This window comes from Mesitornis unicolor, unplaced genomic scaffold, assembly GCF_000695765.1.
Source record: "Mesitornis unicolor isolate BGI_N332 unplaced genomic scaffold, ASM69576v1 scaffold9856, whole genome shotgun sequence".
NCBI lineage: Eukaryota > Metazoa > Chordata > Aves > Mesitornithiformes > Mesitornithidae > Mesitornis > Mesitornis unicolor.
The window spans coordinates 133,083-153,009 of NW_010190300.1; the positions used below are offsets into that span (position 1 = coordinate 133,083).

A 19,927-nucleotide genomic window follows, 5' to 3' on the forward strand; every position below is an offset into this window, starting at 1 on the left:
TTTTTTTTTTTGCCAGTTTTGCATTACTTCCTCTTAGTGCTATTATTTCCTAAATGCTTTGAGAAGTGTCTTAATTTAGCTCTAAAAAAGCACTCTACTGGGGAAAATGAAGAGGGAGTATTATCAAAGCAACACGGAAGCTCTCTGATGCAGAGCCATGAGAGCTTCTGAACATCTTTTAAACCTTTAAGGTATGTGACAAGTCCTGCTGCAACAACTCATAGTTTTAAGTAAACTTGTTCTAGGGTTTGTCTATACTGCAAAATGGAATTGAATGCATGATATAAGAGATCTTGAATATGAAAGTATTACAGGCATGCTAGGAAAATATACTGTGATCAGAAACAGAAATTAGCAAAGGCAGAATGTGCTGTCATAGTTGTTCTGAGCTACCTTGGATAACCTTGCCTATAGGTTAAGAACACTTTTAATACATTGCAGGCTGAGGATCAGAGTGTTAAGCACTTATTTTTTCAAGTCACTAAAGCCACCCCTAGTTGTTCTCTTTCATTCAAGTGTATGCATTGATGCTTGAAGAATAGAATTATTTAGGTGTGATAAATTCACTATGGAAATTATTTGTCAAAATAATAATACTAAATATTTCATATTGATAAATTTTTAACATGTTGCTTTTTTTCTCAGAGCCTGTGGTAGAGAAGCCTGAAGAACATGTGGAGATTGCTAGCCTATTTTTGAATTACAAATTGGATCCTATTACAATACCCACATACAAGTAAGTATTCAATGTAGTTTCAGCCTTAACATCCTATTGTTAGTCCATTTCACTGTGAAAACAGAATGGTTTATGTTTACTTTTGTCACGGGGAAAAAACTGCTCAATTCACGTAGATCATCAGGATCACAGCAGTATTGTTTTATTGATGTCTCATAAGCAATTGGCAATCAGTGAATTTTACATTCAGGATCAATATCAGCAATACGACAGATAAACCACTATACTATACGCTTACTAAATGTTATTAAACACGTACATACTTCTGAAGAACCTTTCTGCAACTAATCCTGAGAATTTCTAATCATGCACACAGAGACATACACATGCAACTATACACATCCTTCTGGTCTTCTGGGTTACAAGCACACCTTGTCTTTTGAGCGTGCAGATTCTTCTACTTGCATACTCTCTTGTTGGAGTTTCCCCCTACTTTCACACAGCTCCTATTGGAGATGCAAGTTGGGATGCTCTAAGATTTGTATACTACTCTCTATAATCTGCTAATCTACACACTGGTGAGAAAGCCCACCAGGAGGTGGGCATGCACCTGAGGAGCGGGTCCATACTTGTCACACCCTGTATGGACAGTGTCCTAGTTGGATTCACGCTCTCAGGACCGACACCAAAGGGTAGGGAGTTCTGTCGAGCAAAAACACTTTACTGGTTTCTCTACTCGGTGGATCCAAAGGCATAGAATATTCAATACATCACTTCTACCAGAGAGGAATATTCTTTGGTATCTTTCAAATTTTTCCTCAAAATACTGGTCTTTTTCCATTCTTGCACATAACAAGGAAGTACTTTCATGGATGTCACATATTTGGCACAGAACTATTAATGTTTATGAATAAAACAGGCTGTTCTCTATTCATTATAGTTGTTACAGGAAGACTGAGAGTGAAGATGAAGCAGCTCATGCTCAGAACATGACTTTGTGTTCAAAACTGTTTGGAAGTCCTGCAAACCCTTGAATACCAGGGTCTTTAAACAGGGTGTCTTAGAGAAGAAGTTACAGAAATTGATGTACACACCACTTCCAGTCAGTATTCAGCATTCAGCATAATACTTGCTCACTGAGGAAAAAAAAAAAGGATTACTATTAAATATATTAGGGCCTTGATTTTTTCTTCTACGACCTTCAGCATAATACATTACTGTCAGGCTTCAGTTTATGATGTAAACATTTGGTAGACAAATGCTAGAATTATTAATCTCCTCTCTTCTCACTGAACTCTTGACAGAGGAAACATTGAATGTATCACATACCAAGTGATCAGAAAGTTTATGCTATCTTGGAGGATATTTTTTTTTCTTGAGCCTGAGTCCAACAACAATTTGTAAATTGTCAGAGGTGTGTGTAATTTTTCTAAGGTGTGTACAGGTGTGTACACCTTTTGTTAAGTACATCTCTGAGTAGACTGGAGAAATTACATACTTGATAGGCTTTGCATTTTTATCATCATGATTGGATGGGTTGATAATAAACTAGTTAAATTTGGTTTTAATAGCAGTATTTTTGTTGTGGAAATTACCTTGGGATATTTTGGCATATTCTGGGAATATAATTTTTTTTGCTGATCTTGTTGCATTTTAGTGGTTAAAAATACATTAAATTACTTACAGTTTGTTTTCAAATAGTAGGAGTAGAAACATATAAAAATGCTCTAAGCAATATCCATTAATAGGTTATTAAAAGAATGAGAGAATAATAATAAAGATGTTGCAGTATTTGCATTTTAACATGTTTTATATTGTTTTTTCGTATTTAAATTGATTGCTTCATGGTCAACTTACCCCATTTTGTCAAGGACAGTTTATTTAATGTGCGAAGTTTCCATGACAATCAGCTAATTTAATCTCTTGTGATTTAATTAACAGGTAGTCATGAGAAAATATATAGCAAGTATTAGCATTTCATTAAGCGATATAGCTGCCTAAATAAGATAAGGGATTTAGATACACAATTGGGACTGAAACTGTTTTTAATGTCTTGCTTTTATTCTAATAAAATCTTCTGAAACATTCAAAGGGAAGATAATTGTGACTGTGTTACTGCTAAAGATCTTGATATTTGATTATCTCAATCCTTAAGAAGAGGACTAGATAACACATGCTTACATTTTTCTCTGTTCTTTATTACTGCAATAATACAATTAGATATTTGTCTAATTGGCATGTGTGCAACATTGTTTTGATCTTGTTCTCCTAGTTCTCTTAACAAGCAAAAAGTTATTTATATTTCCACCAGTTTTTACTTCTGCCTCCACTGAAGTCAGTGATAAAGCTTTCTTTTACTATAGCCAGAATAGACCTTGCACAGATTTCCTTGTTTGTGTTTTAGCAGTCTGGTAGCTATGGAGACTCATTTTGAAGGAAAAGACAAAAAACTATTCTGATACAAAACACTTTTTTTTTTTTTGCCATACCTCTCTTTAATTAGTGCTCGTTATTTTGTTGTTGTTGTTGTCAAGATGCCATAGAAATTTATTCAATTCTGGCATTATTATCTAGTTTTCCTCAAGTGGCTTGGGCTTTCTTTTTCTGATGGTTAGTTCAGTGGGCAACAGTTCAGGTCTTTCAAGCATAGATATGTGTGTAGTGCCAAGCTAGTAAGGATAAGGAGTATAAGTATAGACACATTTTGTACTGCCCTATTTAGCTGTCAAAATAAAGGACACACCAAATATTTTGAGAAAATTCTGTTATGAATAGTGGTTATGAAGACAGTAATTTAAAAGTAAATGTGTGGATTTAAGTGTTTGTGTTTTCTTTTATTATTTAGCCACGTTCCACAGTCTACCATCAAAAAAGGATTTGATTCCCTATCCTGTCTCCCTTCTTTTGCTGAAAATGATGAAAATGTAAATGACAGTAATGTGGATATGAATCAAAGTGAGAGACACTCAAATGCAGAAGATAATTCTCAGGTAATAATTTTCCTACTTTTTTAACATGACCTAGTTTTATATTCAAAAGAATAGTGAAAGACAAAATAGAACATACTTAAATACAAGATTTTAAAGACTTTTGAGTAAGCTTTTTTTCTGCTTGTCTTTTAAGTAACTTCCCTGCTTGTTCCACTTTATAGTTATATTGATGTGTACTGGGTGCAAAATCTTTTGTAGTGCTTTTCATTTTAACCTTATAAGTTTTTTTATGATTTATTCTTCAAATTCTGGAAGTCCTATTGCTGACACTATAAAATATTTTGATTTTGCTCTTTAAACAAATATAATGGGAAACTCTTAAGAAGATAGTCTTTATAAATCTAAAGGGGTCTTTATAAATAAACGTTTACTTCATTGATTAATGTTACGGTTAGTGTATTTCATCTCCAGTAAAGGATGTACCTAGGCACATGGCTACTTGAAAAATGTGAAGTTTATAAATACATGCCTTAAAATGGCATCCTCATTTGGTTCTTAATTGAAAAATTTCAGGCTGGATACAGAACAAGGGTTTAGGCTTCAACGCTGAGTTTGCCTGCTCTTGTGTTTCAGAAGCATTGCCTTCTAAGGGAATCCGCAGCCATGAATTAGATGCTCAAGTTTCCCGAGTGTCACTGTGAGAGTGACATTCCTCCAAACACTGTCACTAGATGCAGTCTAGGATGACTCTGGGTACTTCTAACTACCATTGCATTTTGGTTTCTTATCATTGCTGTTCCTGTTTTTAAATTGCTATGTACCTTGTTATTTGCATGTGCTGCCAAAGACTGTTTTCAGAGAAACCTTTAAAAAATGCTCCTTGTAATACTTAAATCTTATATGTTGAACAGTTTAAAAAGTATACTTCCAAAGAATTTCTGGACGTGACACTGTTTCATTCAAAAATATTTTGTATAGGGAAATAGCTTGCAACATAGAGAAACAGAGACTTAAATATTAAAACAAACAAACAGAGAAGTTATTTTATTTGCTCAACACCTACAAAAGAACCCAACTTGGCAGTTCAATTTCATACTTATTGTAGCAAACACTACTCATAAGATCATCTGTTAACATTTCTTTGTGACTTCAAGAAAACTGAGGTGAACAAGCAGTGTAGGCAAGATACAAATGAAGTTATACTGAAAACCTGGATGTGACTTAAGGAACCAATTATACTTTGGGGAAGATGTAGTCTCAATTTGTAAATGTTTACTACAGTTTGCCCCTCTACATTTATTTTCTATCCCAAGTAAATAAGTAGTACTTTTTCTGTATCTGTTACATCCAATATGGTTACAACATAGAAAATAATTGAAAAGAATGTATATAATGTATAAAATGTATTTATCCATAGTGCAGCATAAAGGAAAAACAGCAACAAAGTCCTTATCATTATCTACACAATCGTGTAGTAAAGATGATCCAATTATTTTAAAATTTCTACTGTTCTTTTTCGGGAGAAACTGATAAAAATACTTGAGCATAACATTTGTGGTATTTGGTTGATATATAGTGACTACCTGTAGGGTTAAAAAATGTGTTTGAAGACATATTGTTAAGGATAGTATGTACCTTCATGAACACAGAAAACATAATGTAATTTGATAAATTTTGAAATAAAAAGGAAATAATTTCCTATGGTATTTTTGGAGGCCTCATTTATATGCTTCCTCTTCAGAGTATACTGTAATGACATTCTTGTATTTCACATCTGAAACTCACTTGTTCTAAATGGTTCTATATGTACTGTGTGTATGGAAGGGCTTTCTTTTAATAGTTTTAAAACTTGAAATAACAATATACATCTATACTTTTTTAATATAAACCAATTAGTCATTAAAAAAGGAAACACTGAAAGAGAAACTTTGATATCCCAAACTCACTAGGTTATGTCTAATTTGTAGAAGATTATGTTGTTTAGTATACTAATTGTGAATAACTTTCTCTCCATTTTAAAATGTGTGATTGCTATTCAGAAGATATCTGCGTGAAAACATTTGATATATATTTGGTGAATCCTTGGGCTGCAGCAGTTTTGTGCTTTAGGCTGTCTGAAATCCAGTCAGCTGCTGTGACAGATCCTCAGCAAGTTTAAATTGGCATATTTCAATACACTCCAGTGTAAACTGTATGAAGTTACATCACTGAATATCTGATTCACTGTTCCTAAGGTCTGTTGTCACAGAAACAGAATCTAGTGATAAATGAAAGATAAAATTTTAGGAGCTAGATGTACCTTCTTTTAGGAATACCAAGATGAAAGACATGGCATTATTGCTTGTGTCCCCAGAGTACTCATGCCAGAGAATAGAAATGCTTTATTATTTATTTTTTCAGTTTTTTTCCCCTGAATTTCCCATTCCCTCAGATTTTACAGTTCTGAAAGCACTGTAGATTTGCAGTAGGAAAAAAAAATCTTAAAAACTATCTATTTTTGGTAGTTAAATTGATCTTGAATCACACTGCTATTAAGAAAATATATTTTATGACATTTTTGTTTAAAAACTCCATGAAATGGAGCCCAGTTCTTTGAAGAAGAGGCACAATTTCATTTTTCTTTAATGGGAAGGTAAGTAATTTGTATGTGTAAGATGCATTGAAATGCATGTGAAAGTAGATTTTTTACTTGTTCTATCTGGTTGGAAAAAATATTTGTGCAATAATGGCTTCCTGAACTAGAAAGTTTTCAGAATTTGATTGGTCCTTTCATTTTTATTCCTTATCCACTTCTGTGGTCAGGAAAAAGCCAAAAAGGCCATCATATGTAAATTGAAGTGTCTTGCAGTTTTCTGGAACAGTAATTCTGGCAAACTCTTTTGAGAAAAAGACTATCCTGAAATAGAAGGTGGAATCCAGTCTCAGCTGTGTTTTTGGATTATGTATTCCCAGATGCAAGACCTTACATTTGTCTTTGTTGAACTTCATATAGTTCCTGCTAGCCCACTTGTCCAAACTGTTTATGTCTTCCTGGAGGGTGGCTCTCCCTTCTGGAGTGTCAACTACCCCACTCATTTTGGTGTCATGGGCAAACTTAATCAGGGAGCTCCTGATCCCAACATCTAGATCACTAATGAAGATATTAAAATATTAAAATAAAATTAAAATAGTGTTTCCTTGTAGCTCTGCCATTCAAAAGCCTACTTGAATATTCTTCATCGTGATGAATTCTTTGATACAATTTATCTCAAATTCCATTGAGAAGAAAGCCCTTTGCCTTCTGTTTGAGGAAGTATTGAGCAGTAACAAAGACAAATCTAATCTGAATATGAATACCATCAGAATTTCTAATGGCTACTAGATATTTTAATAAACATACCTGATTGCTGTATTCAGAAATCTTGAGCAGAACACTCTGATTTCTTTTTGTGGCTACTTCTGTGTCAAGCTCCCTGGCAACATTATTTTCTAGAGCAGAAGGGTTAAAATCTCCACTCGCTCCCTGTGACATAAACACAATACATTTATTCTTTAATATTAATCTTTACCTCATTTTTCTTACTTCAATGCCATCCTTTTATATACGCAAGCTCAGTCTTACCTTCTGCTTTACAACTGATATCAGTCTATTTAGGTTGCATGCTCTGTTGTGTGCTTTTTTTCATGTTCCCCATAAACATTCCAGACTGCTGTGTTACAAGGTTTTTCTTCTCCTTATTCTGATCCTCCTTATGATGTACTTCATAAGCCCAGTGCATTGGTATTGAGTCATCAGGAGGGCGAGGTAAAAAATACAAGATTTTATGTTCTATATGACTTTTATAGTTTTTTAATATTACTTCAATCTGCAGACAATGAAAATTCCCTATTTTTTCAACATAAAAAGTACATGAGATATGAGACATGTGAATTAGAAGAGGGACTTGAGCTCTCAGTTTAGACATTTGTGGCATAATCTTTCTGATGGACCCGTAAATACCTACTTGCTTATACAGACTGAGACAGCTCCTAAGTTAGAGACTGACTAAAAGAGAAGCCGAATGGGTAATTCAGTATTTTTAAGCCATTCCTATACCACAGCCTGTGGATAACTTTGCAGCTGTTTGATTTTTTGTACCACTGCCTTTTTTCAAAAGCCACCTGTGTTACCTTCTCCCACATCACATCTAAATGCATCCAAGTGACTATAGATGGAAAATCCTTTGATAAAACTCTCAGAACAATATAAAATCTAGAAATTTAATACAGGATTGGGTCTTATGACATATTTTGGTTATCTGTCATTTTGGAGGTAGATTTAAAATGGATCTAATCTTAAAATTAATGGATTTAATCTTAATAGTCGTGTATCTGAAGCTTTATTCCTTTACCTGCAATTAGATCCAGAGAGCTTATTTTTGGAAGAATACTGGTGTTTCTTTACAGCAAAACTGGTGCAAAAGATTTTGTCATGCATAATTTCTACAATAGAAAAGGTTACTGGTTTTATAAAAATATCAGATAGATTTTAAAACATATTATTTTATGGATTTGAATAAAATAATGACAAAGTGGCTGAACAATACAAATGAGCTCTTGAAAGTAACAAGATAGCTAGAAGATTATTGATTACCATTATTTATACAATTATGTATTAATGATTATAAAGCATAATAGATGATAGATTAAATTTTTACATTAACCAGTGAATTTTCCTCACATTTTGCATTCAGCTTTGCATTTCCCATTGATTGCAGGAAGCACAGTAAGTCACTACATTCTTCCTGAATCTGTGTGCGTCCTTTCATGTTTCACAGCTGGATCCAAGTCTTCTTTTATTTCTTTCTTTATCAGGTACTGTGACAGCAGAGCTGACCTTTCAGACAATGTGTGTTCATTAAGGAAGAAAAATGTCTTTAGCTTCTGTGCTAGTGTGTTGGCTGCTGTAGCTGAGGCAATAGCATAACAGGATGAGAATTTCTTTGATGCTCCCAGTTTTCTCAGTATCAATGCAGTTTAGGTAGACAGACACATCCCATACCATTAGAGGAGCAGACAGCTTTTGGCTATCTTGTGTTTGCACTCCAAAAACTGACTAAATGAGCCTACAGGAGACTCTACACAGCTGTATATAGATTGCTTTCACAGCTCAAACTGGCTTAAGAAACATTACTAAGAATCCAGATTTTCCAGGGTACGTTCTCTTCCCTTACTGGAAATCCTTTTGAAGCAGTTTTTTAGGATTTTCTGTATCTCTCCAGGCCTTCCTGCTGCCAGCTGTTAATACCAACAAAGTAGCTCTATAGTAAGCTGCCACATGTCCTTACTAGAATAATGAATAATGTGTACTGTTCATGAATAGTAAGTCTGGCAGAAAGTGCTAACTCGGGTTGCAGACATTATCATCTCCAAGGCTGTACAACAGTAGATCTGATATTTTTTATACTTGGGACTTGCCCAAGATTTCTGTGAAGGAACTGGAGAAATTGTACAGTTGCCATGTACCCATTTGGTAAATCCTGTGACTCTTGCCACAAATTTGGCAATATTGGAATCTGGCAAGTTGCAGATTACCATGCAGAAATAGGACAGCTCTATGTATACGTACTTCCGAAGACACAGTTTAAGGGGAAGAGATAGTCCATGAATTACTAGAGATTTTTCAGACCCAAATGTTGAGGTGGGACTGTCCATGTCATGTGACAAGCGATCACAGCTTGCCTTTTGTTTTGCATAGTTGTGTGTAGAGAAGTCTGAAAACAGGAGCTGAAGTACACAGGCAATTGAAAAATCCTGTTTTGTTCTTTACAGCTCATTTGCTCTGGAAAAGCAAGAAACTAATCTAAAAAGGGACATGTAAGACATACTATATTTCAAGTACCAAATTGTTCAACTGTTAATAATTTCAATTAAGTGTGCTTTTTTTCTCTTAATTGCTGTTTATATTAGATCAGTTCCTAGCTTTGACTCATAAACATTCTTTAACAAACCCACAATGGATCTGAAATAGAATTTAAAATTTGTGCTGTGTAAAAACGGGACTTTCAAATTATCTCAATAAACAATAATGCAGTCAAATTATAAGTAGTACATTATCTTGTACTTACTATTTTGGAACAGAGACTCTTAAATTTGTAGCTTATTCATGCAAATTTTTCCTTTAGTTAATTTAGAGATCAAACACCAAAAATTTTGACAGAGGTAAGATTCTCGAGCCTATTCTGGGCCTGTAGAGATGCTGTAAAGTGCTGCAGGAAGACTTTTACTACAGCTAGAAATTTAAGTAGAAAGCCATAAGGCTTTCCTCTAAGGAAGCATTCACAGGTCTCTTCTTATCATGTATGCAGGGCAGTCTGTAGTAAGAGGTTTGAGGCAGACCTGGAGTTATAGCACAATGACCTTGTGCAAGCTTTACGTACTGTTGTGACCTTTCATCCAGTCTAGCTTAGTCAGACTCTAAATTGTGTCAGTCTGTCCCTCAAAAAATGTTTCTGCATTGCATTGAGAAAGCATAAAAGCAGCTCCATTTCAGCAGTATAGCTCCCACAAATCCTCTTTTAAATGCAGAACTGAAAATTGCTCTGCATGTTCAGATGTTGGCCAGCTGAATACATGTGGAGGTGGCTATATATGAGGAGTTTGGGTAGGGGGAAGGATGAAAAACCTTGTGGAAGGGAGACCTGGGATGAAAAGAAGCTTTCAGAATTTTTTGCAATGGCCTTTTTAAGCTTTAATATTTATCTTTGCAAAGGCAAAGCTAGTCCATTTAACCCATTAATAGTACCACATTCGAATAGGAAATAAGCTGGAAAGTGTGGAATATCTTTCTCCTGCACTCCTTCTCTTGTAAAAATAAAAAGAATTATTTTTTTTTAATTGCAAAATTAGTCTTGCGCAAAGTGTTTCACATTGCAGATAAGAGGGTAATCAGAAGGAAGGATGACTAGGCATGCATTTTTAACAATATCAAAGAATTTAATCTCTCAGAGAAAAGGACTCTATCTGCAAATCTAATGAGTGGACTTTCTGAAAAGCTCACGAATTAGATTTCAACTTTAAATGTAAGTGGATATTTTATTCATATTAGTTCAGCAGCTCAGGCTCGGAAATGGGATTGAGCAGGATAAAGTTGTTTGGCAAAAACATCAAAAAAGAGCGGGCTACTTTTTATTTCTACCACTAATACAAAACAAAAGATGCTGCAGCAATCAGGCATGCTGTTGCCAGTGACAGTTGCATGTACACTTGCAAAGCAATGTGTATGCTTGCACAGCAAGAAATGCTCCTTGGAAAAGGAGCCCTCTGTATACTTTCCAGGAATGGAAATGCAGAATAGAAAAGAACAGAACTGATTCTAGAATAGGCCTAATTAGTTCTTAGGATAGAACTTATTTTATTGTCAAAGAACAGTAATATCAAAGAACATTTTTTAATGGCAGAGGAGTAGGCATATGGAACAGCTTTTGTCTCAGACATCAGATCACTTATACTTAATAGAGTAGGTGTTAACAGGTGTTAATAGAGAACACCTATCCATCATTTAGTGGCCAGCCCAGCCCAAAACTATGACAAACATGGAGGTTAAAATTTGATACTCTTGAGTGGTGCTGAAATAATTGAGAGGACTATAAGTACTACCTAGCCGTTTCTGAGGTAATTTTTTAATTGATCTATTCTTTAAGCAGATACAGAAACAAAAGTCTGTTAGAAGAAAGATAGATTATGTGAAAGCTTATGTAAAAGCATTAATCCAATGCAGGAAATATACTTTCTCTAGAAAATTTTTTTTATCCTGCAAAAATATACAACTGTGTAAATAGACTGATGATCTGGGGAAGAACTGTTCACTAGGGCATGTAGAAATGGGACAAGGGGTAATGGTTTTAAACTACAAAAGGATAGATTTAAGTTGGATATTAGGAAAAAGTTCTTCAATGTGAGGGTGGTAAATCTCTGGAACAGGTTGCCCAGAAAAGTAGTGGAGGCCCCAACCCTGGAGATATTCAACGTCAGGCTTGATGGGGCTCTGAGCAACCTGATCTGGTAACATTGTCCCTGCTTACTGCAGGGGGGTTGGACTGGATGATCTTTAAAGGTCCCTTCCAACCCAATATGTTCTATGATTCTATGATTTTACTTCTCTAGAAAAACACCAGCCTATTGTTAATCTATATGTATGTATTAGGGTTAATTTCATTATTTTTATTTTCTTTTTGAAAAAAGAATATATATCATAGTGATAGCTTACTAGTTTGTGTCTCCACCTCTGGAAGGACTGCCCCAAATCCAAGTATTTTCTGTAACAGTATAATACAAGATTATAATCACCATTGTTGATCTTTGGTATTTTTCACCATATAGGAGACCACCCTCTTTCGGCAGAAAAATGCAGAGAGACCCAGTAAAGGTAAATGTGTTTAAAGTTTATATTCAGACTTTTGCCATTCTGATATTGTTTGGCCTCAATGTTAATCCTCATCTACAAACATCATCACTCCTATTTATGAGTGTTTGTTTTACAGGAAAAGATTTCAAGGTAATAACATGTATAAGTACATAGACTAGAATCTTCAGATTGGTTTAAAAAATCTCTCATTCACAAGAATATTTTGAAAAAAATAACACTTCTCATAAGTTACTCTCCAGTAAAATATGCTGGATTTTGTAAACAAAGCTCTTTTTCTTATCACTGTGAATTATATGGGGTTTTTTTCTGAAATAAAAGGCAAGAATAAAGGACAACTTTCATTTTAATAAATATTACTTTTTTAATGTGTTTGAGATTAGTATTTGAAAAGTATTGAACTGACTCACTTTGAAAATGAGTGCTTTTTTTAGGGAATGTTTTAAGAGTTTGGTTAGGAGAAGTAAGTAAAAACCTTCTTTTTAAAAGTGGCCAGATTTTCTTAGTGCGCAATGAACCTCTCCTAAAACTGACTGCCAGGAAACTTCTGTCTTTTTACCAGAGTTCTGAAAGTGAATCTTGGAGCATAAGAACATGTGAAACATGTATATAGGATTCATGCTTTCTTTACACCATGATTCATAACGTGCAACACTCATGTTGGTTTTGGTTTCCAACTCTTCATTCCATGTAGAAGCCTGTACAGTGTACCTTTGCTTTTTAAGCATTTCTGAAGGTTGATTCATATGGAGGGAAAAGGCAGAGAATGCCATTTTTAAAAAATATTTTTAATTTTTATTTTGTTCTCTGTAAAGTATCTATGATCCCCTCTTCCAATAAATGAGAAATACATTAATTATCCTCTCAGTTAAAGCATGTGCACAGCATTCAAACTTCTATGGTATTTAAACCCAGTAATTTTACCCAAGGTGTTTACATATTTTCACAGTTTTTAATATTATCTTCACTCTGGAAAAATGTACAACCTATCAACCATCTCTAGTAACCCTCAAATAGAATAATGCAAGATAAGATTTTAAAGAGCAGAAAAAAAGCGGAAAAAAAGCCAAACCAACCAAAAACCTGGGTCATACTAAAATTATAATGAAGAGTGAGAATACATTTATGAGTTTTAAATATATTGAAGCAAATGTAAATAATACTTCTCCAAAACCTATAGTAATAAATAGTTTTTAAAGAAATTTGGTAAACATATTTTCAGTACAGGCAAAGGATATAATTATGAGATTATATTTTTAAGAACTGATAATTATTTCAGGTACTGTAGTGTTTGAATGTCTTTTGAAATGAATTCTTATTTTTATTAACATCATCCCAGTAAAAAATCCCAACCAACTCACAAACCAAATGAAAAAAAACATAGAAGAATCTCACTGTATCAAAATGCTACAAGTTAATGAGCTGGAAATACATCCTTCGGTTATTCTTTTACAGCTCAACACCAAAACCCAATAGAAGTATAGCCGTTTGCAATAGATGATTCTCTAAGCCTGTCATGAATTTGTTGAGATCTTGGAGTATTTTTGTAGCTGTCACTAATAATTGATTCTGAAATTAGTGTACCTCAATAACTAGATTGCCACCTTTTTTGCTTACTCAAGAGTCTACTCAAGAAATGCCCATTGAAGCTCCCATAGACAAGCAAGGAAAATTATGAAGTGGACATATTTCCATCCTCTGGTCTATAATACTAATAATTCACATTACTACTGTAATGAAATAATTTGTGTTCCAGTTCTCTTCAAAATCTTCAGGCCATCTCAACTCGTATGTTGTTATTTCTTTATGCAAAATCCATTTATTTCAACTTCACATAGAAAATATTAGTAATCATTACAGGATTCAAAGATTGGAGCTCTCTGCTCTTATTAGGTGGTACAGGTATGATTGCTAAAATTGCTCAAATTTTGCAAAGTATGTGAATGAGAATTCAATAACTTTATCTCCAGAGTTTGGTTACAGGTCATTGGACAGGTGCATAGTCTAATGTCAGGAAAGTTCTTTCTATTCACTTGAAGCAAGTTTGAAAAACATTCTTACTGAGAACAGTGATACTTTGCAAGTAAACTCACACATATAAACAGATCCTTTCCTGGATAAATAATTGCTTTTCAGTCCTAAACCAAAAGGTTGAGATAATCACTGTTCTTTTATAATTGTTAAAAACAACCAACCAAACAAAACATTTAAAATATTCTCATTAAACTACTTAGGCTGCTAAAGTCCATTGAAATTTTGTGCTATTGAGGTTCACCAAATACAATTAATTTGATTTGCAAAAGTATAGTGCATCACTGTCTTTCTTTAGAATGTCCTCAGCGTAGGAAATCATGGCTTTGCAAATCTACCAGAAGAAAAGAATTTGTCCTAAAACACATTATTACACTTAATTTTGCTCTGCTGTAAAATGAAAAGTTGTACATTTATACTCATTATTACTATTATTTGCCTGCATTTGAAATTTAGTTTCTTGGCATTTGACACAATAATCTGTAGTTGCCTAGATCACTTTTTATATTTTCTTTAAAACATTTGCTAATCTTCAAAGTCGTGGTAAAAACACTGCATTTAAAGATATCTTGGGTACCATTTTGTGGATTGAAGATTTTCTGTACCATTATCTCTGTGTTCTGTTATGGAAATTAGTTACAACCTTCATATTTGCTGTGTTAAATTCTTGCAATTTCTGCTGGAAATGGGAAATTTATGGTTTTGTACTTTTAGACACAGGGGACTCGTTTCTGTTTTGAGCCATTTAAAAAAATTTCTTTATGAAGTAGAATTTTCTTTTGCTTTTTTATTTACTTCGCTAGCAAACTTTTTAATTTGCTTATTACTATGTTCTCTGAGACAGCTAGCTCATGACTATAAAGACCCAGATACAAAGCATCCATAAACTGAATAAATGTTGGCACCCAAAACTGTAGTCAGTTCATGAGGGGCTTGATTTCCATTTAAGCATCCCAGTAAAGAGCCAGTGCTTGAAAAATGATGAGCACTTACCGAAAGCAATGACAGTGCTTGATGCTAAACTGTCTTAAAATGTGTCTTCTCACTTAAAAACATTACTCTTTCTAATAACTTCTGGGATTTCATGCAGTACGGTATTCTTTTATCATATAAATGGGGATTTTTGGGATAAACTCTACTAATCTGTGTTCATTTCCTACTCGTTCTTCTTTTGCTTTTTGGATTAATTATTCTAGTTTGTATGCTGCTGTTCTCTTAGTTTTTATTTGTCTTCTATTTTTTTGTTACAAGGCATTTTTGTTATTACTTCTGTACTTGAATAGTTTCCTTTATTCATCAAGTAATTTTTTTTCTCTTGGGCTTGACTGTAACATTAACCTTTGTTGCCTGAGTTCCAAGTAGCATAAAATTCTTTAATTCAAATATGCTGTTTCCTTTTCTGAAGCTCTCTGCAGTATTTAACTTTATAATAAGCTCATATTATATCCCTGTTTATTTGATTAGTGTTTACATTTGTTCAGGGAATTGATTATATGATAATTACAGACAATTATTTACTGTAATATATTCATTTTTAAAAAATACTGTTTGATACTGAAGATCTCTTACGATTTGGCTCAAATTTATCAATCATTTTATTCCGTAAACACTGTCTTCATTATATCACTAAATGTTTGCACTTCCTCATAGCTGGAAATGGGATTTCTTCATACAAGGTAAACTAGAGCAGTTTTATTTCATTTTTTCTTATCATTGTATCAGGAAGCTCTGATCAGCACTGTCTTTAGATTGCATAGGTCAAAAAGAACAAAATATGCTTTTTAGTGACATTCTCACAAGATTCTTTTCTCAAAAACAAGTGGGGAAACTTCTGCCATTTTGTTCACAGTTTGTGCTTTCCTGTAGCTGCACTGGAAAAGCTATCTTCTCTCTGACCTCAGTCTCCATAGATAATGCACAGAAAAGTGTAGGTATTGACTTTTAAATAGGGTGGAGCCTATCTTCTATCTGAATGCTGCAGAGATCTACTGACCCTATTGATCCTGAGGAAGGTCTATCAATAGTCCACTACTACTGATGTTCAGAATGAACAAAAAACAACATTGAGCCACAGGAAGATGATATTGGGCGTTGTTCTGCTCTGGTGACTCCATAATTTGTTAGCCAAGCACTGTCATTATTTCACTGGAGACCTAAAACCCATGTTAACTTAAATCTATGAAAAAGCTTAGATTTTATAACTTTCAGGTATTTTTTTTTTCATAGAGTAAGGAAGAGAAAAACATCTTTGGTGCATTTCCTTACATTACATTTCTTTCAATTCTTGAAAAATAGTTGCAAACTAATTTAGAGCCACCTTCAGATTATAAACTCATTAGGTATACAGCATATCATTCTGTGTCTTGATGATCATGAAATATTACAACACACATTTAAATATAAATTATGTCATTTTCTAATTAACTTTCTCATTTGTTATACCTTACCTGTCTGGATATTACCTCATCTTTTTCCTCAGCAAACATTCTGAATTAATAGATGTTCATGTCTGAGCTGTTCTATTCTGCTATTCTCAGCTCTTCTGAGCTATTCTCAAAACTTCTTTTTGGGCCAGGTTAAACATCTTCAGTAACTAGTTATATGAATCTCACAGAGTAAAGGCAGAGAAAGTGACATTACAACACAACTTAAAAAGGTATCAAATAGTTGCAAAATGTGTCTACATGGCATTTCTGTGTTTATACTTTGGTATGGTAGTTCTGATTTTCCTACAAGAAAATTCATGTATTGTAGTTCAGATCCATTTCTGTTTAAAAGTAGTTAGATTGATTTGTGTGAGGACCATCACAGGGAATGCTGCTTAAGTACCAGAGGCAAGGATAGGTCTTGCAGTTGCAGATGTAACCAACAAATATGTATACAGAGTTTTTTAGTCACTTTTTGAGCTTCTAGGTCAGTGGGTTAGTTCTTTTTAAACTCTGAGATGTATGGAAAATATCCTGGTAGTTTTAGGTTAATTTTTCAATATAAGAATGATACTACTTTAAGATGCCTGTTGTCACTGTATTGACTCTGTATGTCGTCTTATCTTTGCAGAAGAATTACATGAGACTAGTAGTTTTGATTCAAAACAAATGTCAGAAACAGCTGATACTATTATGAACAACCAGACAGAGAAGAAATCAAAGGAAGAAATCAAAACAGAAAGGACTTCTGTTTCCAGGGAAACCTGGATTAGCTTTGAGGAGTTCTGTGTTTGTTTCCAGTAAGGAACAGAGGTTTTATTCCATAAAATATACAGTATAACAATGGTAAAATGTGAACCATGACTATATAACCTGTATCTTCTCAACAGATCATCCTTGTATAACTAATCTGCCTTTCAGAGTAGTCCCAAGGCTACTCTTCAGACCAGACTTACTGACCCTGTTGGCAGTGGAGGCTCCTGTAGGCTCCCTGTAGGTGGAGCCCTGCATCGTGTCTTGGGTATGGCCTCCAGAGTGCAGCAAAGAACACAACCACAAGCTTCATAAAGCATATGTCAGTCTGAAATGTGAGTGGAAGATGGTCATGGAGCGTGCAGCCATTAGGGTGCTCACATACCTGATCCATCAGCCACTGGACAGACACAGTCTGCAGCTGAACAACACAATTCTAAGGCAAAAAAAAAGTTATTGGAAAAAAAAGGAAGTTATTTTCATAAATCAGTGTTTTCTTGAGCAGATATTAAACTCTGCTCCCACTCTGAGAGAGAATGTACAACTTTTATACCAGCAACACTACAGGAAACTTAGGAATAAAAGACCATAGATCACTTCAGATGTTGTTAAGATTTGCCTGACTAATTTTAGAGAGCCAGGAATACAAGGCCTTCAGAAAAATGCATGACAAACAAAATAATTTCCTTTTATTTCAAAACCTTGTTCACAGAGTCATACATTAAAGTACTGTTGACCTTTTGTAGACCACCATAATATTAATTAATGTATAGAGCATTTGTCGGTTTCTTATTCCTGTTCCAAAATGGGTGAGAGTTTACTTATTTTTGCAGTGAACTGATAAAGTAGCTGTTAACAAAGTGTCTTGATTGGCTTTTGAAGAATTTATCACTTAGAATAAATTAAGCACCTAAGATTTTTGTTTTACCAATCATTTCTATTGAAAGCATTTCCTTGTATGACATGCCTATATCTCAGATATAGCACAAATAAGATGAATGCTCAGAGTTCATATCAACTTTGAGAAATGAGGAAAATTTTAGTCATTGTAGGAATTGTCAGCAATGGATCAGGATCTCTGTGAAGTTTCTGAATAATCAAAACATTTATTTTACTTAAGACATTGGACTTGACATCTGATTTAAACCTCAATTAAAGCTGAAGTTATTTACGTTGCCATTGGTTAAATCAAGGTCAGAAAAAATTGTTGTCAGAGACTAGGTAGCTTTCTGAAGGCGTGCAAACACCACAGAATTGAAAAGGCACATTAATAAACTATACAAAATAGTTCTTTGTTACAGTAGTATTTTATAGATAACTTTATTACAGTAATTTTCAGGTAGGCATGGAAGTGAGAAATATTAGCTTTTTACCATTGATAGATTCAAATTGTACAAATTAGGGGCCTGACTTCAAATGGAAAACTGAAGAAATTTATAGAAGATTGAAATTAATGTCAGCTGCTTTCTCTGGAGATGAACTGTATTCACCTTTTCTGAAACTAAAAATTTCAAACCATTTTTAAGAAATAGCTAGGAATCTGGTCTATGAAAGTAAAATTAGTATCTTATGCTATGAAATAGACATTTACCTGAAATATATCATTTATACTAAGATTATTTTTCTATATGTATTTTTCTTCCATTTTCTCCCTAGGAACCTGTATGTTTTCCACAAGCCACATACATATGCTTATAACTATCAGAAGACAGATTTTAAGGTATATGACTGTACTGATTTTTCATGTGCTTTTTTTTTAATCTTTGTAAAAGTCTTACATAATTAGATAATACATATATCCTAAATGTTATTAGCAGTACACATAGAACTGCTATTACTGAAGAAACAATAATACATTTAGATTACTATAATCAATCCAAAGATAATGTTTCCTAGCAAATACCTGAAGTATTTCACAGTGTTTAAGACAAGAAAAAAAAATGTTATGGAACGCTATTGCACAATAGTAAAAAAACTGAGTATGTAAATCATGAAAGTTGGTAGTGAGTGCATATATTACAGTGAATCAGATCTCCATCCTCTTTTTATCTTGATTTAAATCTACCTTATAACAATTGAGGGACTAAATTAAATTTAATGATGATTCAGCTGCAGAATCTACCCTTCAGTGCTCTTTCTTCTTTACCTATCATGTAAAACCCAAATCGGAAGACTGTATAGCATTGCCCTTCATTTTCCCTTTACGTGCTAAGTCCTTTAGCAATTTACAAGATTCAGTTGCAGGAATTAGAAATACCCCTTAGTTACACTGAAATTACAGTATTTCTTTAAACCTGCCATTAGTTCATATTATCAGAAAGCTATAAAACATGCTTGAATATCCTGTTCCTGCTCTAATTTTATACTGTAACTGAAGTGTAATTGTAGAGTACTGAAATGTAAGTTCCAGGTGTGAACTTTGTGTAAAATCCTGTACTGAGAAGGTTAACTATATGCATTATGCTTCATAATTGTACTATACCTGCCATTTCACACTTCTCTGTAGTTGCAATCACACTACAAGAAATTTTCCCATTCACTGCACAATATACTTTCACAAGCCATAATCAGCATCAATACTATGTAAGCCTGTGTGCTATTCTGCTGAAAAAATAACCATTTGCTGTAAAACCATTCCATTTTTTAAATACAGATAAGGTGTTTATGCTATTAGGCAAATTCTATATCAAACTTACAAAGGAACTCCTCTGTCTGGTGGCAGAGCTGA

The 19,927-nt window shown here is 33.9% G+C and overlaps 1 protein-coding gene across 1 annotated transcript in view; it reads left to right on the forward strand.

The window, feature by feature from the left end:
- Positions 1–18,919, forward strand: part of LOC104542145 (androglobin-like) — a gene marked incomplete at its 3' end in the record, with an annotated part of 59,760 nt that extends 40,841 nt beyond the window's left edge. Inside the window, exons 15-19 of the mRNA XM_010186362.1 lie at positions 646–736; positions 3,522–3,666; positions 11,947–11,992; positions 17,078–17,246; positions 18,856–18,919. Of these exons, the coding sequence (XP_010184664.1) occupies positions 646–736; positions 3,522–3,666; positions 11,947–11,992; positions 17,078–17,246; positions 18,856–18,919 (515 nt within the window). The remainder of the gene's footprint in view (positions 1–645; positions 737–3,521; positions 3,667–11,946; positions 11,993–17,077; positions 17,247–18,855) is intronic.
- Between the last annotated feature and the right edge of the window lie 1,008 nt (positions 18,920–19,927).